The sequence below is a fragment of the Grammomys surdaster genome, unplaced genomic scaffold (genome assembly GCF_004785775.1).
Source record: "Grammomys surdaster isolate TR1022 unplaced genomic scaffold, NIH_TR_1.0 364, whole genome shotgun sequence".
NCBI classification, from domain to species: Eukaryota; Metazoa; Chordata; class Mammalia; order Rodentia; family Muridae; genus Grammomys; species Grammomys surdaster.
In genome coordinates, this window is record NW_021604783.1 from 2,964,730 (window position 1) to 2,991,269 (window position 26,540).

General features: G+C 52.3%; 1 protein-coding gene and 1 non-coding gene across 7 annotated transcripts; both read right to left on the bottom strand.

The window, feature by feature from the left end:
* Positions 1-179: 179 nt before the first annotated feature.
* Positions 180-26,540, bottom strand: Chd3 (chromodomain helicase DNA binding protein 3). Of its 6 annotated transcripts, none has more exons than XM_028780056.1 (40): positions 26,259-26,540; positions 21,839-21,951; positions 21,121-21,291; positions 20,667-20,791; positions 19,042-19,328; positions 18,707-18,837; positions 18,400-18,550; positions 18,061-18,254; positions 17,560-17,790; positions 17,175-17,378; positions 16,837-17,048; positions 16,106-16,237; positions 15,262-15,361; positions 14,723-14,914; positions 14,387-14,587; positions 13,959-14,096; positions 13,556-13,677; positions 13,257-13,430; positions 12,838-12,979; positions 12,562-12,693; positions 11,584-11,701; positions 11,278-11,402; positions 10,881-11,112; positions 10,341-10,507; positions 9,761-9,938; positions 9,305-9,370; positions 8,275-8,360; positions 7,983-8,116; positions 7,290-7,434; positions 6,982-7,144; positions 6,364-6,485; positions 6,114-6,249; positions 5,903-6,004; positions 5,589-5,717; positions 4,689-4,797; positions 3,939-4,071; positions 3,510-3,705; positions 2,365-2,528; positions 2,036-2,162; positions 180-1,388 (listed from the first exon to the last, which is right to left on the bottom strand). In XM_028780056.1, the coding sequence occupies exons 1-40, from the start codon at positions 26,509-26,511 to the stop codon at positions 1,261-1,263; spliced, it is 6,165 nt and encodes a 2,054-aa protein (XP_028635889.1). In that variant the 5' UTR covers positions 26,512-26,540; the 3' UTR covers positions 180-1,260. The 6 variants fall into 6 exon arrangements, with proteins under 6 accessions (XP_028635889.1, XP_028635887.1, XP_028635886.1 ...); XM_028780054.1 differs by having other exon boundaries at positions 3,464-3,705; positions 5,589-5,720; positions 18,061-18,236; positions 26,259-26,511; XM_028780053.1 differs by having other exon boundaries at positions 3,464-3,705; positions 26,259-26,511.
* Positions 7,715-7,854, bottom strand: LOC114631801. The gene has a single exon (XR_003713003.1).

Here is a 26,540-nt window from a genome sequence, read left to right on the forward strand (position 1 = left end):
CAAGGCCAGCCTGGGCTACAGAGCAAGTTCCAGGACAGCCAGGGCTACACAGAGAAACCCTGTCTCAAAAACAACAACCATGCAGGGGGTGGGGACCTACTGAAATAGTATACAGCAATAATCCTTATTTTTTAACTCCACACAAAAATTCCCCTTCCCAAGCAAAATGACAGCACACAGAAAGGAAAGTATAATTTATATGTACAACCGATAACCTGATACAGAAGAAGGGATTGGGACAGACCAGGAGTGGGAGCGAAGAGACTGGGAAAGGGGCAGCAAGGAGGATATGGGGGTTCCCCATGCAAACTGCCACTCCCTGGCCCCTCCTTGGAGGGGGAATGTGCCCGAATCTCCCTAGCCTGTTACCCACTGTGTTGCTCTGGTCCCACAGGCAAGGCAGGCTCCTGACTAGACCGCTGGCCTGACCTACTCAAATGTAGTCTGTATCTAGGCCTTGAGGAGGGAGGATTTCGTTCCCCAAAGACCTGAGCCCCAGTGTGGGGTCTGCCCCATGCCTGGCCCTCTGCAGTCTCCCCCACCCTTTCTAGGTTTCCTAGAACAGGCTGAGGAGCTCCTCTTTGGCTTGAGGGAGTATCACCCAACCATTACTCTGTGGGGGTGGTCCTTGGTCCCCGGGAAGGAGAACGGTTCTTACTGTAAGATGCTGGCACACAGGTGGTAACTGAGCCAGTGAGCAGAAGTCAGCGCCCTCACTTGTAGCTGTTGTACCCTCCGTTTGGGAGGGAGGGAAAGTGCCATGCAGCCCCCCACACACACTTCCCTTCCTCCTCCCTTGGAATTTTCATCTTTTAACAAGGTTCTCCTCCTCTTTGACGATCTCACAAAAGTTCCTAAAGGCCAGGCAAGGCTAATCCCCCACTTTGGCAGGAGGTGGAGGTGATACTGCAGGAAAGGCCTGGGAGGCTCCACCTCCTCCCTCCTGGACAATCATTTATTGGGAAGCTGTGTATATTTGGTGGTAGGGCATCCAGGTACTTGGAAGACCCTGCTAACCATCTCTCACTCAGACCTCTTCACACCAGCACAGTCTTCAAGGTTTGGTGGGAAAGGTGTGTGAAGGTGGAGAGAGATAGGGGTCCTTCTTGAAGGGAGGCGTTATAGAGGGGCAAAAGGGCTTCTAGCCCAGTGGTGGCCCAAGGGGTGGGGAAGGTGGAGGGTTGGCAGCAGGCCCCAAGGCCTGAGATGTGGGTCGGCTCCGGGGTCGGGGCCTAGGTGAAGGGCAGGCCTGGGATCCAGTCAGTCGTCTATACAAATCACCTCCCCTGCTCGGGGCTCCTTCCGATCCAGCCCCAGCCCGTCTGACACCAACGCCCCCACCATTTCCTTCTCTTTCTTCACCAGCACTGGAGGGCCGTTGGTGGTGGCTGTTTGGGGAGACAGGTTAAAAAAAGTCAGTCCTCACATTCCAAATATCACCCCTTAGTAACAGCCTAGCCTCACTGCTAAGTCATTTCCTGCCACTTCTGATTTTTCTTATGAATGTAGAAAGGTTAGATTCCTCTTGTACCATGTGACAGGTCTGACTCTCTAGCCTTTCTGAGTTCACATTCATTTCTCCTGAGGAAACCAGGTAGAGGAAGCTCAAATCGGAGACATGAAACCATATGGTGGGTGAGGCTTTTGTCTTTTTTGGTTCTTTGAGACAGGGTTTTCCTACATGGCCCTGGCTGTTCTTGAACTAGAACTCACAGAGAGCCACCTGTTTGTGCCTCCCAATTGTTGTGTGCCTCACCACACCCAGCTGGTTTCTTTTTGGAGATAGCATCTCACACAAGCCCAGGCTAGCCTGAGGACTCTCAGGAACCCTGCCTCAGCCTCCTGACTGAGGTTTTTGACATGGGGATAGAAGATGGGGTACAAAGGAGTGGACAGAACAACCCAGAACAACTCTCCCAAAAACACTGGACACTTCAAGGAAGAGAGGCGGGCTTGAAGCGAGACAAGGGGGTCAAGCAGGGATGAAGTTTGGTCAGGGTTAGGGAGAAGCACAAAGTCAGAAGCACCATCTAACCTGTGATGAAGGACCCTGCAGGCATCTGGCTGTAATTGGCGCCTGCGGCGGCCAGGGCCCCTACGGGTGCGGCGCTGAAGGCTGCCCCGTACCCCGGAGGTGTGGCGTACGGACCCGGGGGAAAGGCCTGGAACAGGAGAGCAAACTGGAGTTAGGTAGTCCACAGACTAGAGGGAAAAATCAAGTTCCAGAATTACTAGGCAGGGAGACTCAAGATGCAGACTGTTGGGAACAAGCGGTTTCTCTGTACGTACAGGATTCTGATGGAGTGGTTGTGTGTATGTACACGGGGCACTGACAGGAAAATGAGTTAGGGAAAAGAGGGTTACCGGTGTGGGGTGAGGCTCCGTGCCCTTGCTGGCCAGCCGGCTGAGGATGCTGCGCTCGGACATCTGAAGGCGGGCTGCGATGGGGGGTATCCGGGACAGCGTGGCTGGCAGGCGGGTCACATCTGCCTTCATGTCGCTCAGCAACTCCTCCAGCTGGTTCAGCACTGGGGCCCAGGCCACAGAGAGAGAAGGGCAAGAGAAAGGTGGAGAGAAAGATGGAGCCAGAAAAAGGGACAGTCAGATGGACAAGTACAGTCAGAAAGAGAGGACACAGACATCAAAGGACCACAGGCCAAAGACAAAATGGCAGAGAGTAGACAGGAGAAGAGTGATTCAGAGAAGGAGAGCAGCAGGCCAGATACCACACAGAACACATGGAAATAAAGAAAAGGAAAGTATGGAAAAGAGGTAGGGGGAGACATTGGAAGACATGGGGTCGGGGTTGTCAGAACATCCCATACTGGAAAAGGGAGGTTTAGGGGTCGGGGATGTTGGGGAGGAAATAGGAAGCGTGGGGGCAGTATGGTTTAAGGACTCGATTTTAATACATGAGGGGGAGGGGGTTAGAGAGTCAGCATTGTATAGAAGGACCTAAGGCTGGCAGGAGTCAGGCGCTACACCAGGCTCTGTTAGGTGGTTAAGATGGCTCTGGGACCTAACCTAGAGTTACCAAGGTAGGAGAGTGTGGGAGAAAAGGTTGAGGGTCAAAGGCTAGCTTCACGGAGTCTGCCCAGTAGATGGGCAGTCGTTTTCACTTCATAGGGTAAAGGAGATACAAAGAAAGTGACCTGTGGGTCAGAGCCAAGGACATCTGCAGTGTACACACACAAAGCAAGGCTATCAGGATCACATCAGGAGCCACCATGTGGTCCCACTCGCAGGGATCAGGTCCCACTGTATGAGGTGACGGTTCCCTACTGGTCCCTGACGTAAATTCTATCAGGTATGGGCTTTGACAATGTGTAAAGGCTAAAACCCAAAAGGGTGCCAGTTGGGTCAGAGGTGGGGTTAGAGGGCAGAGGGCAGTGGTTCAGAGGGTAGAGGGGTAAGGGGGCGAAGGGTGTGGGAAGGTCTTGAAGGGTGCGGGGTGAAGACTTACGCAGCGTTGTGGGCCCTCCCCCGCGCGGGGCCACCGCGGCCCTTACCCTTGTGCAGGACAGCGTTGGCCGGCTTGTTCCCTGCCAGCGACTCCTTGGAGAGGTGCTGGTGGCTCTCGGCTAGGCACTCGGCCTCGGCAAAGCGGGCGTGGAGGGCCATGGCGGGGTGCGCCGGCTCCTGTGACAGGTTCAGGTAGGCCGCCCGCCGCAGCTGCTCCTCGATCACCAGCGCCTGCTCCAGGAGCTAAGGGCGTAGGATGGGGGTAAAGACAAGTGAATGGAAGGACCAGACCCAGCACTAGAACTACTCTGTCCAATGTTGCCCCAGGAAACTCCAGCTCCACAGTTCCCATCAGAAGTTCCACTTGGATCTGAGCCACAAGTGCTATCTTGACTCTCAGGATGCTAACATTCCTTCCAGCCCACATCTGAGCCAGGCCCTTCTTCACCCCCACTCCTCTTCTTTCTCATCCCCACCTTGAACCTTCGGGCCAGGAATTTATTTTTCATCTCCAGGAAGTTCCCCTTATTGGCTTCTGTTTTAAATGGTTCATTGATAATGGCAAACTGAGCGTCGTTCTGGATGTCTTGCCACCGGGCATAGCCATGGCTGCCAACGGAGGAAAGGGAACGATCAAGGAATTTAACAAAATGAACTTGACTGTGAGCACTTCTTCTTATTGGCCAGATGCCCCCAGAACATGACACAAGCCTCCCAGCCTGAGTGTGGACCCTTCTCTGAAGTTCCCCTCTGCCCTGTTCCATAGTGAGTTCCAGTGTAGTTTCTCTCAACCTGACAGAAGTTAGATTATCTGGGAAGTGGGACTTCAGTTGAGAAAATGCCTCCATAATGTTGGGCCATGGGAAAACCTGTAGGGCATTTTCTTAACTAATGATTGATGTGGGAGGACCCAGCCCATTGCAGGTTGTACCACCCCTGGGCTGGTGGTTCTGGGTTCTATTAGAAAGCAGGCTGAGCAGGCCATGGGTAACAAGCCAGTAAGCAGCACTCCTCCATGCCCTCCGCATCAGCTCCTGCCTCCAGCCTCCTGCCCTGACTTTCCCTGCTACAAATTGTAAGATGAACTAAACCCTTTCCTCCTCAAGGTACTTTTGGTCATGGTACATGGTACATGGTACACGGTTTTATCAAGTAACAGAAACCCTAAGACGCCTTCTCTCCTAGTGGACAGAGCCTTCGTAATCTTGCATATATGCAAAGGATACAGGACAATGCCAGCCAGAAGCCAGTAGTCATGCCTCCGGTGCCAGATCTCGTTGAGTTTCCCCGAGGAAATAGCTGCTCTTTCCTCATTCTGCCACAGTGTGTGCAGCTCTGCACAGAACAGAAGAGATGTGTCAGAGGTGTGGTCTGCATCCACCCAAGGATGGACACATGAAGAGCTGGGGAAACAGAGTGCTAAAGGCTCCTCAGGAGCTGTGGGAGGGGCTGGAGGGAGGGCTCAGTGTGTAAAAGCACTTGTTACTCATGCAAAGGACCAGACTTCAGTTCATAGCCCCAACATGGTAGCTCACAACTGTCTGTAATTCCACTTATAAGGGATACAGTACCATCTTCTGACCTCTTAGGGTACTGTACATATGTGGTGCATGCACATACATGCAGGCAAACACTCATAACACATAAAATAAATCTGAAAAAATTAAATTACAAAAAGGCAAGAAGGCACTATGTTAAGAAGTGAGGAGCAGCCGGGCGGTGGTGGCGCACGCCTTTAATCTCAGCACTTGGGAGGCAGAGGCAGGCGGATTTCTGAGTTCACGAGTTCAAGGCTAGCCTGGTCTACATAGTGAGTTCCAGGACAGCCAGGGCTACACAGAGAAACCCTGTCTCGGGAGAAAAAAAAACCAAAAAAAAAAAAAAACCAAAAAAATAAAAAGGAAAAAAAAAAGAAGTGAGGAGTACAGTCACTTAAATTGTAGAACAGGTTCATGTTAAGATTAAGACAAAAGAAATGGGTTAGAGACCATGGGGTTTGGTAGGAACTTAGGAGTGCAAGGCTCACTGCCAGCATGCACCATTTCACTGAAAGTACTTGGAATAAAATGGAGCAAGCAGTCTCGGACAGCGACAGTGAGGAGCAGGTAACCGACAACTTCTCACACCTGTGAAACCACCGTCTGCAATGTTGAACATGAATCTTGGCTTCTCCACCTTCTCCTCACGGCGCCCGTTGGGCCGTGGCTCATCTCGAGGAGGCCCAAGTCGAAGATCCCGTTCTCCTTTAACATCTTCTGCTACAAACAGCGCAAGGCTCACACCTCAGGACTGCCTCCTTCTGAGTCCCAAGACTACCTAATGCATCAACTCTACTGGCTCTTCCAACAGCTACCCACCCACGACCCAGGTGTCTGTCCCCCAGAGTCCACCTCCCCAGATACCCTCAGGGACTCAGGTGTCCAGTCCTTCTGCCCATTACCTCTCTTGCCCAAATCCCCTGCTTCCCCCTCTGTCTTCTCCCTGTGTTCCTGCACATCCAATGGCTTCTCCTCCCCCCTTTCTCCTGGCATTGGCTCTGAGGCTGTGGGAAGAGTCAGAAGACATGAACAGAGGCTGTTACTCTCACCCCAAGTCCAGAAGAGGGAACTCTGAAACTCAAGTCCCCATCACTAGTAGGATAATAGACCCACCAGACTTCTCTCTGTCTCCTCGGTACCCAGGTTCAGGCTCTGTTTCTCCAGGTACCCCTGGTGCTTCGTCCTCTAACAGAATCTTCCTGTGTTCTAGCCGTTCTCCCAGTGATGGGGCTGGGCTAGGAGAATCGACCTGGTGGAAGACAGAAGAGTCACGACGAGCTGGAGAGTTCCTAAGTACTGTGTGGCCAAGATCCTTCCAGACCTTCCACTCCATCTCCCAAGAGAGAGCCAGGAGTGCACGCACCTCTGTCTCCATCTTTTCCCCCACTTTGCTGTTCTTCTCTGGCTTCTCTTCAGGGTTCTCAGTGTCATCCTTCTCCAGCGGCGTCCTTACACCATCTCCCTTCTCACTTGGAGCCGGAGTAGCTGTGGTAAAGGCGCATTGCTAGAGTTTGGATATGGCTTAAGTGTTCGCTAAAGGTTCATGGGTTGAAATTTAATGCCCAGAATGAAGTCATAACACAGTAGAAATGAAATCTACAGTATTTAGAGGTGGGGCTTAAAGGAGATAATTAGGACTAAATAAGGTCAAGGGTGAGACCCCCATAATTGAATCCTTAAGAAGATTCAATGGCTCTTAAGAAGAGGGAGAGGGGAGAGTGCTCTCTGCATTTCACCATGTGACAATCCTGGGTGACACAGGATTCTGCAAGCGAGGTCATCCCCAGATGCAGCTGCTGATCTCAAACCTCCAAAACCATGAGTCCAAGTAAACCCATCTCCTCTATAAAGTTGTCCAACGTCCTGAGTCTCATTCTAATCTCTCAGACAGCCCAATGAGAGGGAAAGCAGAGGTGCTTTTACCCTGACATCTGGCCTCCCTTGCTCACCTCTCCCCGCCCCGATCCAGACTCCCAATTACCAGGTTTAGAGGTGCAAGGGCTGTTGGCTGTAGAAGCCTCAGGAGTGGTGGGCGACGTTTTGGTTGGAGAGGAGGCTCTGGAGGAGCGTTTGGAGTCAGCACTAGGATCAGGCATTAGCTCTGGCATTGACCAGCGTCCATTGATATGCTCAAACTCTTGGACCTGGGGAAGGGACAAGGGTCAGTTCCTGGCACTGGTCACATAGGAAGCTCTAGTTTCTTCTGTATCACACCAGCCTGGCCAGAACTAAGAGAAGGAGGACAGAGACTGTAGTTGGCCTGATGCTCGAATGAGAAAGGACCAATACCTTCTTCTTGACGAGAGACATGACTCCAATGCGGGTCAGCACCTGCTGGCGACTCAGCCCCTCCCGAGGGACCCCATCCGCAAAGGTTTCAGAGCCATCTGCCCCAGGCTCACACAGATGGCGCATGAACAGAGACACATAGGCCCTGAAAAGCATGGGAGCGAGAGGAAGGTTACGAGGACTTAGGAGGAGTTCAGTTGTACAAGACGCAGAGCTCACTGACCCCTGAACTTCAACTCCCAGGGGCTTCCAAGACTCCAGCTATGGGCCTCTCCCTCGCATCAGCCTTCACTTTCCGACTCGTTCACTGGCCCCCAGCAGCTCCCGCATTGCACCTCCTGGGACCTGACACTTTGTTCCTGGGCCCCATCAGTCAGCGTTTCATCCGTTCACCAGCTCCTCCTGCCAGGTTATCATGGCCAAGTAAATGTGAAGCCAGGCCAGCCTAGGTGAGGCTCCTCCTTCCAACACCTCTCCCATAGCGGAGGAGGCCTGGTCCCTTTATTCTAGGCTCTGCTGAGGGGAAGTGGGGTAGGCTGGGCCCACCTCCCAGGAAATAGAGCCTGGTCATGACAAAAGCTAGGGAGGCGGTGATCAGCTGAGTAAGGTCACATCACATGGTAGCCGAGAGGAAGAAAGTCATGTCCAAAGTCTTATCCCCGATTCAATTCACCCCAAATCACCCACACTCACTTAAACTCCTTCTCTGTTTTGCCCCTCAGGTCTCTCACTAGCCACTGTGTGGTGAAAGCATCCTGTGGTGGCATCCCCCAGCGCATCACAGCATTAAGAAAAGCCTTCCGTTGTCGGGTATTGAACCCTAATACCTGGAGGTGAGGCAGAGGCAGAGGCAGGGCCATGAATGATTAGGGACCTGAAGTCTTTCCTATTGCTGGTGGCCCCGTCCTCAATTCCCAGTGCACCGCCACCCCCACCACCGTCTTCTCCCTAGTGATCATGCAAAGTGCCCAGGCCAAAGTCTCACTTCAATGTTGCCCCCAACTCGAGCCAGCAATGGAGGCAGCGGCTTGTCCTTCTCATTTCGAAGCTGCCTCTTTGACTGTCGACGGCCTAAGGGTAAGGGTGACACTGATTAGTGGAGACATCACCTCCTCTAAGCCCTTAGTCTTCTTTATATCCATCCCCATAATACACAAAACACAGGACTAGCCTGGGTCACATTCACCTCTAATTTTCTTGCAAGCACGTTGTCAGTACTACTACCTACTAAAGCTAAAAAAAAGCCATATTTAAAAATTAATAACAAATACCTGACAGACAATGTTACTCATGAGAAAGTGAAATAAGCTAATCTTCTTGTTTGGTCTCTGTGTATGTGTTTGCACCCTCAGACGAGGTTGTCTTGGCCAGGCTGTCAATCCCTGGACTTGAGCGATCCTGTCTAACCTTCCTGTGGCTGGGCCTGCAGGTATGCAGCATTGCACCTCAACACCTTTCTTGACCTAAGACCATCTGCTACCACCTGGCTATATGCTCCAAATTCGACACTGGAGAGATAACAGACAACACTTCCTTCCTGGGTGCAATCTTCGGTTTTCCCACCAACAGAGCATTACTGTCTTTAGAGCATTACTGCCTTTTTAGGTGCAGGCTGGCTGTGAAGTTAGAATGCCTTAACTCACGTCCTGCTTTGTAAGTGCCAACATTAAAAGTGTGTGCTATCATATTCCCATGGAAAAACAAAGTATTTAATTGCATAAAAATAGGAGGCTCAGGGGCTGGAGAGATGGCTCAGCAGTTAAGAGCCCAGAGTTTGATTTCCAGCAACCACGTAGTGGCTCACAACCATCTCTAACTCCAGTTTTGGTGGATCTGACGCCTTCTTCTAGCCTCTGCAGGTACCAGGCATGCAGGTAGTACACAGATATACATGCAGGTAAAACAATACACACTAAAAATAAAAATAAATAAATCTTTAAAAAAAATAGTGGGCTTAAAGAAAACTAGAAAGTAAAGTGAGAGAGTGGAGTTGGAAAGTCAGGAAAAGACGCCACCTTCAGGACGTTCATCGAAGTCTTCATCCTCCTCCTCCGACCCCACTGAGTACTCTGACTGGTTATCTGTGAGGGACATAGAGGGTCCGATGGAAAGCTGTAACCATACTGAGGCCCTCTCCACTTGGATTCTTCCTCATGGACATTTCTCCACCTCCACCCTGTCCTTGGTCCTACTGGAGACTCTGGGTCATATGTCCTGAGCCATCTTTAGCCTCTGGCACCACATACTTCACCACTCTGACTCCTGTCAAAGCTCCTCTAAACAGTGAGACTCTGTGTGCTGACCGCCTCCCTTTGTAGTCCCTAGATAGCTGAATCCCCACGATTCCATCTGGCCTTAGAAAAACTTCTCCTGATCCATCCCAATCCCCAGCCTTCCCTTTCTACAGCCCCAGCCTGGGAAGCTCTACCCACCCCATCTTCCCTTCCCATCTCGTCAGGAGCAGCCCTCACCTTGGTCCTCCTGGGCGGCATCGTTGTAGTTAACCTGCTTCCGAACCCGCTTGCCCTTGCCCAGGTTCCGGGCGAGGTCTTCCTGCTGCTGCTCATAGTGATGCCTCAGCAGCTTCTCCCAGTAGTCAGGGTCCACGTTCTCCTCCTGCTTGATGATCTCCCGCTCGATCTCCTCGATCTGAAGGGCAGCGGAATGAAGGCCGGCAGCCTCCCTCCTCGTCCCATGGCTGCACCCCAACCCCTATCTCCTGCGTTGGCCAAACCCTGCCTGACGCTTTCAGAGCCAGCACCCAGTTTCTGGGTGCTGCACATTCTTCCTACCACCTCTTCCCTGCAATGTTCTGGCTCCTTCTCTAAGCCTCTCCTCACTCCCCTTACTCGTTCCCACAGACTCAGAAGCACCGTTCTGTGACTACAAGAACTTTCTGTGCCTAGGTGTCTTTCCAAAGTCCAGTCTCATCTGACAAAATGAGAAATCGTTTGAGGTACACTGTTGCTTTTTGCTGGGGACCAAGATGAAAGAATAAGTCAAAAATATGAGTACAGGAGAAGAGACGGGGTGAGGCCCCAAGCCTCTCACCTTGTCTTCTTCGCGCACGACATACTGTGCCACCTTGAAGGAGCTGAGGTATTCGTTCATGTTCTGCACGTCTGTGTCCTCGGTCGCATCTTGGTTTCGGTCCAGCAGTCGAGCGATGGCTTCATTGTCATAGTGGATCACACTGCTATCCTCCTCCTTATTCTCCCCTGGCAGAGACAGGGACAGAAGGAGACCTGAGGTGTGGGCCGGAAACTCAGGCACAGTTTAGCCGGGGTGGGAGAGATGCTTCTCCTCCTTCTCACTGGGCCCTGGAGGAAATGACTGCTCCCTGGGGGCTCACATCTGGAGGAGATGACCGCTCCCTGGGGGTTCACATCTAGTGTCTTTTGCTTTGTTTCCTTAGGTAGCTGACCCTCTCTCAGTACTAGAAAGGAGGGATTTGTCCTTATGGGCTGAGAGGAGAAGTTTGATTTTTTGAGGTTTTGGGAGTTTTTTGTGGGTTTTTTTCTTTCCTTTTTTTTTTTTTGGAGGGCGGGGGGATTCTCATGGACTACTTTAGGGAGCTGTAGAAGCCCTCACCCTCATTTTCGTCCTTGAACAGCTCCTCAGTGCCAAATTTGAGGATGTCATCCAGCTCCTGCTTGGACATGGAGCCAGCCTTGGAGCCCAGGCCTGGCCGGACAACCAGGTGTGTCAGCATCATCTTTCTCTTAGCCACCTGGGTGATTCGTTCTTCCACAGAGGCTCGGGTCACAAACCGGTAAATCATCACTTTGTTGGCCTGGCCAATCCGATGGGCTCTGCTGAAGGCCTACAGGGCAGGAGAAAACAGAGGTTAGCCAAGAGAGTGACAGAGAGAAACTGACACAGGGTCGAGAAAGGCCTCTCTAAGACTCATCCCTGAGCGGAACAACGTCCTTCATGAGCCCATGGCAACTCGCTGAGTGTTTCGGGGATGTAGGACGCAGGTTCCCACCTGAATGTCATTATGGGGGTTCCAATCAGAATCAAAGATGATGACCGTGTCAGCAGTGGCCAAGTTGATACCCAGGCCACCAGCTCGGGTGGACAGGAGGAAGCAGAACTGTTGGGCACCAGGAGCTAGGATATGAGAAGTAAGAGGCCAAGTTTAGCCCTGGCTGCTAGACGCTCCGACTATAAAGCACTACATCCTAAGTCCTAGTCTAAGTTTCCAGCTCCCCTCACCATCCCCCATCCTAAGGACATGATGGAGGTTCTCAGGCCTTCCATGTCCACAGATAGCTTGGTATTTCCTCCTCACCATTAAAGCGGTCAATGGCCTCCTGCCTGAGGGCACCCGTGATGCCGCCATCGATGCGCTCATACTTGTAGCCTTCATAGTCTAGGAAGTCCTCCAGAAGGTCTAACATTTTGGTCATCTGAAAGGGGGAGAGCAGGAGTCCAGAAGACCACAACAGCAGCTCAGGCCTAGCTCCCCAAAGTGACCCTTCACTACAACAAATCTCCAAGCCTCATACCTAAACACAGGCTGCCACCCTGCTGCAGGCTGCACGCTCCCACGTCCACTCACTCCACCTATCCCCAGCCCTCACGCTCTACCTCAAAGTCTTTTGATTTAAGATCATTTCTCATAAGGCACAGGTTCTCTGAGACTCGTGAAACCCATATAAATACTTTAAAAATCCCATAAAACTCGTGTGTCATTTTCTCCAAAGTAGAGGTATATATATACCTTTCATCAGAATCCTAAAAGGCCTGCGGTCTCTATTGCATTCACATAAAAGGTTGGTAACGGTACTAGTCTCTTCTTAGGAACAAGGATGAGATCCAGGGATGAGCCAGCCATGCCAGGCCTTTATTTTTAAAGACAAGGTCTCATTGTGTAGGCCTAGCTGGCCTGGAAGTTGCTATGTGCAGGCTGGATTAAAGCGATGCACTACCAACCCCAGCCCAGATGTTTTTTACTTTTGTTTGTCCTGTACTAGGGATCTAATCCATAATGCCATGCAAGCAAGGGAAGTGCTCCGCCGCCGAACCCAGCCATCGGCCCTCTGTTCACTTGAACACACGGTCTATGTTTAGACTGACTTTGGCCTCAGTATCCCAACTTCAGGGATTATAAGCAGGCACCACCTTGCTGTCTAAGTCAAGACAAGCTGTGGGCAAGATCTCAGCCTTTCATGGTAGAGGAGCCGCACGAATGAGGACAGGAATTGAAGTCTGGGTGATGAATGGCAGCAGAGTACAGATATGAAGAGGGAGCAGAGGGGATGGTCACCTGGGAGAAGATGAGCACTCTGTGTCCCTGCTCCTTCAGCTTACGCAGCATCTTCTGCAGCAGCAGCAGCTTCCCTGATGACTTAATAAGTGCCCCACCCTCATAAGCCCCACTGGGGAGTTTAGGAGACTCCTGAAAAGAAAGGAACAGGAGAAACAAGGGTCAGCGCACTCCTTACTCCTACAGTGCCTGGAGAAGCCAAGGCAACCCAGCTCCATCCCCCCCATGTCATCTGTCCACCCCCGCCCCCCCCTCCCCGCCCCAGTGTGTTCCTACCATAGCAGCCACGGGGAAGAGGTACGGGTGGTTGCAGCACTTCTTAAGGTCCATCATGATGTTAAGCAGAGACACTTGGTTCCCACCACCTCGAGAGTTCAAGGCCTCGAAGTTTCGAGTTAGGATGTACTTATAGTATTTCCTAAAGACCAGGGTAGGGATATACAAGAGATATAAATAATAAAGGAGCTCACTCACTTCTTCTTCTTTTTTAAATAGGGCTTCTCTGTGTAGCTCTAGCTATCCTGGAACTCACTCTGCAGACCAAACTAACCTCAGACTCAGAAATCCATCTGTCTCTGCCTTCCAAGTGCTAGGATTAAAAGTGTGGGCAGAAACCACTTCTAATGTGGCCAAACTCCAGGAGAGCTACCACCCAAGTCCCACCCCCAAGTCTGACAGCCTGCCCCAAGTCTCACTTCTGCATGGGGCTTAGCTCCACTCGAACAATGAGTTCGGTCTTGGCTGGCATGTTCTTAAAGACATCTGCCTTGAGTCTCCGAAGCATATGTGGCCCCAGTAAGTCATGCAGTTTCTTAATCTGGTCCTCTTTGGATATGTCAGCAAACTCTTCCAGGAAGCCCTCCAAGTTGCTAACAGACACAAAGAGATAAGAAATCAGACAAAGGGAGAAGTTCTTTGGCTCTGGCCTTGGGCTCTGTTTCTAGAAGTCTTTGTGCTGCTCTCCTCCCTGCAGACGACCTGGTGAGCCACTTACTTAAACCTCTCTGGAGTGAGGAAGTTGAGAAGGTGGAAGAGCTCTTCCAGATTATTCTGCAGCGGGGTCCCCGTCAACAACAACTTATGATCTATCTTGTAGCCATTGAGGACCCTGAAAAACTAGGGAGTGGGACAAAGACAGGCAAGGGAAAGAAAGGGCTTTCAGCACCAACCGGCTGTCTCATCTCACAGACTTGTCCCAGTTGCCAGCTCCTGAATTCCCATTTCCCTCAGGATCAGACACCCCAGCCCTAACCTGTCCCCTCCTGCAGCACAGTCCTTTCTCCACTACGATGGGAACCTTACCTACAACAACCCAGACTAATTTTGTTATAGTTTCTTCAAGGATCAACACAAGGCCTCCACAGCCTCCAAGTCCTCAGAGTGGGGCCCTCACTCACCTTGGACTGGTTGTTCTTGAGTCGATGAGCTTCATCCACCACAAGACAGGCCCAGCGGATGGAGCCAAGCGCTGCCTGATCGATGGTGATCAGCTCGTATGATGTCAGGAGGACGTGGAACTTCACCTGTGCCTCTCTCTGCCAACACAAGCATTGCCCATCCATCTGCCACTTAACAAGCCCCTCCCACATCTCCAGCCCTCGCTCTTTATCAAGAGCCTGTGATTCCCTCAGGAAGCCCGCTGTTCTGGGACTACCATCACAACCCTTAAATTTCCAGCCCTATGCCCAACACTGACAGAGCCACACATGCTCCCATGAGAATCTACTGTGGAGTCCAGAGGCACAAACATAAGGAGAGGACTTCCTGGTTGGGACAAGGAGATGGCAGATCTGAGGGTCTCAGACTATGAGACAGAAGGATTTACCTTCATCTTGAAAGCTTTCTTCCCGCCTTTTATGGCATTATCCTCAAACGAAAACTCGTTTTCTCGAATAATGGCCCGGCTGTCCTTGTCGCCCGTGTATGTGACCACATAGAACTTGGGTGCCCACATCTGGAATTCCCGTTCCCAGTTGATGATGGTAGAGAGTGGAGCGCTGACCAGGAAGGGACCTTTAGTATGGCCCTGGAGTCAGGGGGGAGCGTCATCAGTCCTGGCTCGAGGGTGTACACCAGTCTGCCTGCTGCCTGCTCTAGCCTTCCACCCTCCTAGTCCAGGCTAGGCCTCAGCCCCCTCAGGGGCCTAGAATCCAACACACACCTCCTTATACAGTGAGTAGAGAAAGACAATGGTTTGGATGGTCTTGCCCAGCCCCATCTCATCAGCCAGAATCGTGTCAGTGCCTTGGGCCCATGAGAAGCGCAGCCAGTTCAGCCCTTCCAGCTGGTACATGTGCAGTGTGCCTCCTGTGGCCGTGATAAACCGGGGCTGGGTCTCGTATTTCACTGTTGGCTGTGGAGTCAAGACATCGCAAGGTTCAAGGGAACAGCTGAGGGTGCGTCTGCCCTGCCCTGGCTCTGGTAAAAGGTGGATTACGATTTCCTCAGTTATGGACTGAGTTGAGTTCTAGTCTTCAGTCTTACCCCACCCCGTCCCTAAATCATCACCAAGCAGCACCGCTTGGAAGGGCTGGCTCGGAAAGGAACTGGGCTTTGATTGCTGGTAGCACCCCAATTCCTATGGTCAAATTGCTAGCCCCTCTAGAGAGGGCAAGGGTGAATGGTGGAGAAAAGCCACTGCTCAGAGGCTGCTGACAGCTCCAGTCCTAATGCTGTAGTGGCAGGGAAAAGAAAACTTACATCATTAGTAGGTGAACTGGGAGGCCCATCACCCTGTAACTCCTTCTTCTTCTTCTTATACTTTCGAGGCTGTGCGGGGTCTTCACCCATAATTAGCTCACTGAGAAAAAAAGTGGGTGTCTAGTGAGGTCCTGGGGAGCTCTTTTTTAAACCCATCCCAGACCTGCCTCCCTCTGCCTAAACCCTTCTCTCAGATCCTCTCACTTTCTTTCTCCAACGCATTTTAAACAAAAAAACTCTAATTACACTTACAGAGGACAGAAGTCACAGGACAACTGTAGAAACTGGTTCTCTCATTCCACCATGCATATCCCAGGGAATGAACTCAGTGTGCCAGCCTTAAAGGCAAGTACTGTTACCCACTAAGCCATCTTGCTGGCTCTATCCTATGCTGTCCACCTCCACCCCTGGGATTCCTTGAGCACCCATAATTCTCTTCCAGGTGTCCTCCTACCCATTACTCAGACCAGATCTCATTTCCTCTTCTTACTTTTTAGATGTAGTTTCTATCCATCCATCCATCCATCCATCCATCCACCCATCCATCTATCTAGTGGGGGGGGATGCCCTCAGAGGCCAGAAGAAAGCGTCTGGTCCCCTGGATCTGGAGTCACAGGAGGTTCTAAGCCTCCAGACACAGGTGCTGGGAACTGAACTCTGATCCTCTACAGGAGCTCTTTGCTCCTGGGCCATCCTTCCAGGCTGGCCAGATCTTACTGTTCCACCGTATGCTAGCCCTACCAAACCCACCCAAAGCCCCAGCTGAGGCTGGACCTGCCCTAGCCTGGTCTGTCTGGAACAGCGTCTCCCTTAGTTTTCATGGCGGCTGAGCGGATGCCCTCACCGATGTCTCCAGTAGCTCTGCTTGTGGTCGTCATACTCAGGGATGTTCATCTCATCTTCCTCCCACGTAGACTGGTCGTAAGGCAGATCCTTCCATTTCACAAGATAGTGGTAATTCCCCTTTTTGTCCATACTGTTGGACAGGAGAGCAAGAAGAGGAGCGAGAGGAAAGAAAAATAATATGCATCACACACTGCACAAAATTCTGATAAATAAAAGTGTCAACAAGCACAGCATCTGTTACCCTAGTCTTCTTGGGATGGTCTGTAAGACACCCATCACAGATTGTCCAGGAGAGCCCATAGGGTCACTCCCTCACCAGACAGGGTTTGTGGGTGTCTAAAATGAGCCAGCCATGGACAGAGGCACTAGGCTGAGCAGTGAGTGAACCAACAAATGTCCCATCTGATAGCTCACACTTTGTGTACAGGAGCTAGTGCTAGGCAGTGGGAAACACTACTCTGGAGACACTCATCTGGACGACCTGCTTCTCGGCTTCTTAGAGCGTGTTTTCATCCGCCATCCCCATCCTTATGCTACTAGACACAAGGAATGCTGGCCTGAGCTTTACTCCTGGTTTCTCAAGTTCCCTAGAAGCAGCAGGCCCAGAAGGGCTGGAGCTACAGAGACAGTCACCAAACTTCAATTGGTCATTTAGTTTATGTAGGACCATCGCCACAGTCAGAGCAGTGTCACAGTCCAGGTGGGCCTTTGCACAGAGCATGGACTCACCTATGGTTAATGATGCGGTGGACGGTCATCCACTCCGGCTTGATGCCGAAGCGGTAGTACTTCTCCTCCATCTCCGCATAGTGCGGGTCCTTCACCTTGCGCTTGTCACTCTTTCCATCGTCCTCACCAGAGCCATAGTCCAGTGGCGGGGGTTCGTCCATGTCGTTCTTCCGTTGATAGTTGCGGTACATGACCAAGTGGAAGATTTCCAGCTGACGGAGCACAGAGGGAGAGAGAAGAAATAGCCTCTAAATCTGAAGATGACAGAGGAGCTGGGTACCCAGAGCGGGAGCCTGGGAGCAGGACCCTAGGCATAGGGACATGAAAAGCCTCTGTACCTGCAGCTCCTTGGCCCAGGAGCAGTGCCAGTAGGACAGCCCCACCCACTTGACAAAGAATTCTCGCTCTGATCTGCCTTGAAGAGGACGAGGGGGTGGGACGTCTGGATTCCCGTCTGCCTGCTGCGGTGCTGGCAGTGCCACAGGTGGCTCCCCCCATCGCCAATGCAAGATCTTCTGAACACGACCCTTCAGCACAGGACACTTCAGGATGGGCACGTAATAGAAAGAGGAAAGAAAGAAGCAGAGATAGCTCCTTGTTAGGTAAGACAAAGGTACAACACAGGGTGGGGGCTAAGGAAGGAAGAGCTGGGTGTTCGGGCCTTAGAAATGGGTGAAAGGAGGCCCTGGATGGGGAGCGCTGTGAGGATGTCGTTTCACTTACTGTGCACCGTGGGCACAGCCATTCGCCATTGGGGATGTCGGGCAGTGGGGGGTTCAGACAATGGATGTGGTAGGAAGAGATGCAGGCATCACAGCACAGGAGCTCCCCACCATCCTTGCACACTCGGCAGTACTCCATGTGGTCATCCTCTTCCTCTTTCTCTCCTTCCTCCCCTTCCTCCTCATATTCTTCCTCCTCTTCCTTGGCCTCCCATTGTACCCCCTCCTTCTCCTAGGAGGTCACGTGCAGTCAGACATAGACAGAAGAAGAGAAGGAAAGACAGGAAAACCAGGATGACTAAGCCCTAGATGTGCATTAAAGTCTCATGGGACCTACCACACACGATACCCTGACTTTCCAAACTTAATGACTCTGGGAATAAAAAAGGACCCAATTAGGATTCTGGATTTTTGTGTACCTACTGCTGAGAGGCCCGGAAAACCATAGCAGAAATCAAGAAGAGAAGAGATAGGCGGGACAGTAAAGGCACCAGGTACTCACACAGTGGGGGCAGCTCCATTTGCCCTCAGGAGCCCGGTCAAGCTCGGGGTCAAGGCAGACGAGGTGGTAGGCACGGGGGCAGGTGTCACACAGAATAATTTCCCCGCCCTGCTGGCACACCTCACAGTAATCCTGGTGATCCGTCTCGTAGCCGTCAACTTCCTCCTCCCCAGTCACTGTAGGACAGCCCAGGACTGTCATATACCCCAGTTAAGACAGAGGGAACAGAGGGAAGAAGAAAGGGATTCAGGGAAAGACAGAAGGTCTGAATATTTGAAGTAAGAAAGACAACAAAGGAATACGGCACACAGAAAGGCTCACACACGGTCACGCCCTCACCCTTCTTCTTCTTCCTTCCTGGCCGACCTCGCTTCAGCTTCTTGGCACGAACAGGGCCATCAGGCCGGCCTGAGGCACTATGGACACTACCACTGTCCAGGTCTGACTCCTCAGCCTCTGGTTCAGGGCCTTCATCACTCTGAAAAACACACTGCCCAGAGCCCTGCTGCTGTGAGTGCAGCATTCTGGCTTCTACCACCACCACCCTCTGTCCCCAGACAGATCCCCACCCCAGCTTTCCTCAGGGACTATCCATGGAATTCAGTCCTTGATGCCCAGGTGCTGGGCAGAGGGGAGGGTTGCTCACCGAGCCCGCCTTCTTCCTCTTGCCACCCAGCAGCCCTAGCTTGATTTTGAGTGGCGCCATCTTCTTCCCTCGAAGTTTCTTGCGTCCGTCAGGCACTCGGGGGCTCTTATTCTTCCTCTTATGGCCTGGACCTGAATGAGGATATGGAGGAGGGGAGAAAATCCATAGGCCATGACACATCCTGAAGAGTAACAGCCCCTGGACTGCATCATGGGCCATGGCTTTACTCCCCCTTTCCTGAGAAGCAATTCTCCCCAGCAGTAGAGGCTGTGGGGTCAGGAAGCCATGCAGTTTGGAAAGCAGGGTTACAGAGGTTGGAAGAAGAGGGTTCCTACCTTTGCCCTCTTTGGTTTTGGCTCTTCTGATGGGTGGGGGCTGGATTTCAGGAGCAGGGGGTGGTGGAAGGGCAGGGGGGGGTCCAGATGGTGCTATGGGGGTGGCTGAGGAGACAGCAGCTGACACCTGCTCAGCTACAGCTGCTGCTGCTGCTGCCGCTGCCGCTGCCACAGCAGCTGCTGACCCTTTGAAGGGGTTATTGGCACTGAACTCTCTCCACTTGGCCCCCAGGATGGTCATCATCTTCGACATCGGGATCTTAGGATTCTTCTTAGCAATTAGGGGCCTGAAAATATAGAAAGAGAAAACTCAGACCCTTCACAGATGGTCTGGGAATACTGCCATCTCCCGTATCAGTTAAGTCTACGCTAACATTCCTGGGTGGAGAAAATACGTCCTGTTAAGAAAAATATTAATTTAAGTAATGAGCTAAGTAAAAATAAGTTAAAAGGAAAATATATCCTGTCAAGTTCCACCCTCACAATGGCACACTTGCTTTGATTTTCTGTATTTTATTGAATTATATGGAACCTGAAGAAAGTTTCCCTTGGGATAGTTTAAAAGAGACAGACATCATGCTTTCCTCTAGTGTGTGTGGCAAGCGCCTATTAGGACATCTATGACCCTCAGTGCTGACAAACATACTGTCTATAGCAGGGGTGTAAGTAAGACATTCCCAAGGACAGCTATCAATTATCCCTTGAGGCTAGATACCAGTATCACTGAGCTATGCACTCAGTTTCCCACCAAATCCTCACAGGCTCCTACAAAGCATGCATTTCTAGTTTACAGATAAGAAAACCAAGCACTGATGAAATTGAGTAACTTGCCCAAGATGAAACCAGGGCACTAAACTGCTTTGTTAAACCTCAGCATATACCTCCAGGACACCGGAACTGCTGTGTTAAGACATTCCCACTCCTGGGCATTCTCCTTAGTCTCTGCTTTGAGAGTCCCACAGCTCAAGCCCACTGCTCTCAACACATGGTCTGTTTTTACTAGGGCTTAAGAAAGGGTTCTGGGGCTGGAGAGATGGCTCAGCAGTTAAGAGCACTGACTGCTCTTCCAGAGGTCCTGAGTTCAATTCCCAGCAACCACATGGTGGCTCACAACCATCTGTAATGGGATCCAATGCCTTCTTCTGCTGTGACTGAAGACAGCGACAGTACACTCATATACATGAAATAAATAAAACTTAAAAACAAAAAGTTGAGACAGTTTAGAGAGAAGATAAAGAGAGAGTTGTGAAGACCTGAAATGAAACTCTCAGACAATGATGGCACCCAGGTCTAGTCTAGAGAAGTTACAGAGAGGAAAACGGAACTGTCAGAGCAGAAGATTCAATCCTTCCTCTCCCCACTACCTTCTAGTTGTAGAAAATTCTCTAACCAAGTACTAGACTCAAAAATTCTGTCCCCACAACCTTAGAGAAAGATGGACTCTTAGCTGGGATTGGTAGATCCCAGACTAAGAATATACCGAAAATATGTGTAAAATTATTTCTGTACATGCCATGAATTTTTCTAGGAAGAATTTTTTTAGATTTTAAACAGATTTCAGAGAGGCCCAGCCCATACCCTAATAATTAAGTAATTGTCTGAAAGGATTTCCGGTTCTGTTGTACCTCATGAACTGACTGAAAGCTTTGTAATTGGTGAGTGTGTGATAGTCCTCCTCAGAGAACACATGTTCCACATCCTCCAAGCCCCAGGTCAGAAGCAAGGTTGCAGATGACTTCTGTTCCACCTGCTAAATGGAGGACAGGATGGTAAAAATGAGGCACCCTGGCTCTTCTCCCAGCATCCTTCAATGCCTCTCTGAGGCCAATGTCCTCCTCCTCTGAGCAGTCCAGTCCCCATCCCTTACAAAGCCCAGCTCTGGCAGCATCCCTCCATCCCTTACAAAGCCCAGCTCTGGCGGCATCTCTCCATCCCTTACAAAGCCCAGCTCTGGCAGCATCCCTCCATCCCTTACAAAGCCCAGCTCTGGCAGCATCCCTCCATTCCTTACAAAGCCCAGCTCTGGCAGCATCCCTCCATTCCTGTGCCACTCGGTGTTCACTCCCTAACTCTACTCACCTTGTGTCCCCCATCTCCTTCTCCCCTTTTCCTCCTTTTTGTTTTTTTCTCTTTTTTTTCTCTGTGCTTCCTTCTTCGTTTCCGACCTGGGCCAGTTCCATACTCACTGCCTCCACTCTCTGACTTCTCCCGGTACTCATCTCGCTCTGAGCCAAATTCCTCTTCACTGTCCTAAGGAAGAGAAATAAAAATAACATTTATTCATTCATACCATGTGCCAAGAACTGTTCTTAGCATGAAACATATTTCATCTCTTTCCATATTTACAACTATCCCATGAAACACCAATTGATCTATATTTGTTCACTTTTTTTCCAGAGGAAACTGAGGCACAGGGAGTTAAATAAACTGTCCAGGAAGGCAGAGGATTTCTATGCTCTGACTTCATGCACACTTCCTCTAAGACTGGTTTTCTTTTGCCCTCTGTGTTGGGAATTAAACTCAGAATTCAAACATGGGAGACACTGAGATACTCCCTCAGTGAGACAGAGTGCTCTTAACTCTTTTCTCTCAGACGTAGGGCAAGTTACACTGACAACTGGCCTCTGTACCAAGGTGGAGAAAGAGAGGTTAGGGTTCCAAGTCCAAGAGAGGCAGATGAGAGGCGTGAGGGAGGGAACTCTCTACACCCTGGGCACCCCTCTGCCCAGGTAACCAGGAATAGAGAAAGCTGCGTTGCTGGGAAAGGGACCCCTGAGCCTTGCTGTAGGATACTCACAAGCTTCTTTCGTTTCCGGGGTTTGCCTGGCTTATTTTCCTTTTGCTTCTTGGGACCTCGTTTTCGCTTCTTCACACCCAATGCTGAAGGCAGCAGCCGAATATCATCCTTATCTTTGGAGAAAAAAAGCACCAGAAAACCTAAACTTGGAGGGTCCCAATCTCTGAGGTCCTTTGTTGTCCCCTTCTTACCGCTGCCGTGGCACTCTCTAGGAACCCAGGCATTAACTCCTCTAAATTTTGCTGCCCTTCAACAGATGCAAACAGTGTTTCTAGTACTCTGGGATCCTCTGGTTCTGAATGGAGGTCAAGGGTCAGAAAGGAAGAGCAGCCAAGCCACTCCCTTTTCTCCCCTCCTACTAACAAGGGACCAGACTCTAGGCCACCGGCTCAGACTGTGGCAGGTCCTTTCAGTGCTCGCCAGGGCTCCTCCTGCCTTCCCCCTCACTTTGCCAGATGGCAGCTTGCCCAGGAACTGGGGAAGCCATGCCCAGCTGCTGGCCTGGCCTGACCCCAGCACTTGGAGTAGGGAGACACAAGCTGGCAGCTCCCTAAGCCAGATGCTGAGGAGCAAGAGCCAGAGGTGGACACCTGGGTTCTCACACTAACACCCTGGGGCCCTGACATCCTTTTTGCCAAGAGGGAGGCCTCTATTTATATTTTCTTAGACATTCACAGCAGCGCAGCACTGGAGCAAAAGAGATTCTCAGTTGTCATCCTCCCTTCCCCGCAGGACCCGTATCTGCCTCCATCACATCCCAACTCAGCAAAAGGAAGTCAACGCAATTCCCTGAACAGCCCTCCTCCCGGAGGACTGGAGTCCCCCTGCCTCTACACCTACTCCTAGAGGCTGTACCTTTATCTCACCTCTAAATCTGTCCCAGACATGCTGACGCATCTATATATACACATTTCAGGGACACAAACAAGGATATAAACACAGACAGACACACCTAACATATGCAGTTTCAAATTCACACAGACAAGACAGACACACACACGCACACGCCTGTACCTGCTTCAGCACAGCTATGCCCTCGGCTCTCTCCCCAGAGAGCTCTATCAGAGGGCCTAGGGCAGGTTCTTCCCTGATATCCCACCACCCCATTCTTCCTGACTCCTGCCAGTCTGCTGAAGTTTGGGGACCAGAGTTGTATCTCAAAGATTAAGCCCTGACGCCACACAGAAACGGGCCTTGGCTAACCTACCACCCCCACCAGTCACTAGACTAACCAGCCAGACCTGTCTTGTCCAAGTACAGGCAGCTGCCGCCAGAGGGGGAAGCCAGGGCTTGGCCCAGCCTCTTGCTCTAGGGCACACAATATTCCTTCCCTCAATAGCCAAGGGAAAATTAGCCACAATTAACACCCCAGGCCTGGGATTCCGGCCTGACGCTACCTTTCCTTCTACCTCCACAGTCCCGGGTCCCTGTGAGCAAAGACACGCTAGGTTGGGGTGTGAGCATGCGAAGGGGCTGCCTGCCCAGAGGCAGTGTGTGAAAAACGATCCAGGGCTGTACTAGGAAGTCAGACGTCAGGCCCAGCAGCTGGCTCCCCTTAACTCTAGGGACTTGGGTTAACATGAACATGGAAACGAAGACCGCGGGGCAAGTGGCAAGGGCAGGCCAGGCTACGCCAACTGGCTAAGGATCAGGGAAGTAGGCCGCCTGGGTCACCCTGGGTGTGTGGGGCGAGGAAGCCTGTGAACTCCACTTCCCACCCAGCCCGGCAGGAGGTTCTCAGTTTTAGGCCGACGTCGGTGGCCAGCAGAGGGAAAGAATGGCGAGGAGAGGCAAGGGAGGGTAATAAAGCAAATCTAAGCCCCAACCTCTGTCTCAGCAGCCTCTCAAAGCTGGCTGCGAGCCCAGACTCTCCCACATCCCGGCTCAGATCTCGGGAAGGTGGGGAGGGCGAGGGAGGAGTCTGGCAGTAGGGCTGTGGGAGGAGCCTGGGCAAGAGCCTTCCTCCCGCCCCTCTCTCCTAATCTCGCCATCAATCTCTCACACTTATATTTATTTTTTTCTCAAATTCCCCTCCCTCCCCCACAACGAACCTCCATAATAGGTCTACCGCACATGCGTACTGAATGCAGGAGGTGGGTTTGTATTTTCAGACCTTTTGCAAAGAAACTACCAGAATTTTCCGCACCACCCACAATCATTTCCCCACCCCCATCCCCACCCCCCAAGGAATCACATCTATATATTATGTTATATTATTTCTCTAGACTTGCCAGAAGGGGGAGGGAGAAGAAATGAGGTTTTTCTTTAGCTTCCTGCTCCCTTCCCCCACCAACACGAATGCTATTATTTTAAACGTTCAACAATGTAAGAAGACTGGAGCGAGGGGGGAAGGGATAAAAATTGGTCTTGGGTAAGAATGTAAAACAAAACGGTGAGAATCAAAGCGGTCGCAGTGAAAAACAATGGCAGGCTCTCACGAGTACAAATTCATATTCCAGAAAGAGACGAGGGCGGGCAGCCTGAACAGAGCTCCTTAAGAGGAGACTTATTTTTCCCCACACTTAGGTAGACGGATAATGAGTACGCTAAAAATATTTTCCGAAAGTTTTACCTCAGAAAGTCATCTGAGGGGGTGTATCTGGGTCATTTTGACTTGGAGGGCTGGAAGGGGGATGAAATTGCCCAGGAAGACCGAGGGGGTGAGATTTCATTTTAAACATAAAAATTCAAATGCATTTGACGCTTCTCAAGGATTCAGAAAGCAAAGGGGGAGGGAGGACGCCACACAAAGACCCGTCTCGACCTTAGGGCTCGTTCCTTCTCCTCTCTTACAGGCACCCAGTGCCTGGGATCAAAAGCAGATCCCGAGTTCAGAACAGTTAGGCGAGAGCTACCGATCCCCCAACTCACCTGACAAGCCCCTTTCCCCTCCTTTTCACACCTTGCCCGCAGGCAGCCCTGCGGGCAGCCCTCTCCTCAGGATCTTTTATTCTTCCCCCACTCCAGTCGAATTCTGCAGGCTCGCTGGAATAACTTTTTTCTAAACTTTTCCCCTTTTACAGGTAAACCTGGCAGGGTTAGGGGTGAGGAGTGTGGGCTTTATCCAGTATGCATTAAACACATTATTTTAAACCCCCCCCCAAAGGCTGTCTCAACACGTGCGACAAAAAGTCACAGTGGTCAATAAGACAGTTTTACAAATAACCTTTTAAAGTTTGGTGCATGTGTGCTCCTCTGCCGCCAGAGACTTGGGGGTGTGGACGTCCCCAATCAGAGGTTGGCGACACCTATCCTAAAGAAGCTAGAAATCGCTCCACTTGGAGGGTGGTCTGAGGGGGGGGGCCACTGATCCAGACAAGGTCTGTCCCCAGCACAGCTGGGTGTGCAACTCCAGTGCCAGGTGACTTGTCATCTCGGAGAAGGGTGCTGAGTGACGGTCAAGACAGAGCAGCTGGGTGGGCAGTTCACGCCCCCCAACGTGGTCAGGGTGTGTGGGTGGTTTCATCAAGAGAGTGACAGTGAATGGCAGCCACGTGAGAGTCACAGCTGGGCAGTTCGGCCACCCCAGACTGACGGGGTCACGAGGGGGAGGAAGGGGGCTGCACTTGACACAAAAGAGCCCGGGGCAGAGATGACGAGGGTGGGGCTGGGGGCATCTGGCTCCGCAGACATTCTCCTGACTCTCCTGATCTGAAGTGACCCGAGACCTCAGGGGCCAGCTAGGGGGAGTGGAGGGTAGGTCCAAGTCTTACTCCAGGAAGTGGTCTGCGTGGAGTGTGGCCACCACCTGCCCCTAGTCATCAGCCGCTCCAAACATTCGCACGACCCCTCCCCCGCGTGCCACTGCACACCCCTAAGTTGGCGGGCACCGAAGTCCCTGCAGGTGGAGGGGCTGGTCCGCCGGCCACCGTCCCACCTCCGCTTGCCCAAGTCCCCAGCGGAGGGCGTCGGGTGGCGGTCAGCTCCACACACCGAACCCACTCAGCTCCAGTTCGACCCCACCGGGGCCGGGCCCCAGGGGCGCTCACGCGGCCGCCCCTCCCCCACGCGCCCCTCCCCCCACGCCGCCGTCCGGTCGCCGGGGTCTCCGCGGTCCCTCGCTCGGCCTGGGAGGGGGCCCTGGCTTCGCCACGGCCGTTTCCTGCCTACCCCCTCCCCGCCGAGGGTGAAAAAAAAAATAAATCTCCTCCCCCGAAAGCCGCGACCAAGTGGCCCGGTCCGCGCGCGCAGCTCGCTCCCTGCGCTCTCCAGCCCGGGCGGCGGCGGCGGCGGCGGCGGTAGCGGCGGGGGAGGGGTGCAGCGGGGGAGGGGAGGAGGCCTGGCCCCAAGGCCGCCGCCGCCCGGACCGCGGGGCCCGTCTGGACCGGCCGGGCGCCCGGGACTCGCCTCGGCTCGGCCGAACCGTAGGTGCGGGGCCCCGCGGCTCCGCTCGGGCCCCGGGACTCGGACGGACGCTTACCTGGCGGCGGGGGCGGCGGCAGCGGCGGCGGCGGCGGGAAGAGGTGGCAGCTGGGGGGGCTGTGGCGGTCGCGGCCCCGGTCGTGGCCCGGCCCGCGCCCGAGTACTCCCTCTTCGTCCTCCTCCTCCTCGTCCTCGTCGGCCGCCTCCACCTCCTCCTCCTCCTCGTCGCCCTCTTCTTCCTCCTCTTCTTCCTCCTCCGACACCACCATCTCCTCCTCCTCCTCCTCCTCGTCCCTCAGAGGGGAAGCCATCCTGTGGCTCTGGCCCCCCCACCACCCCC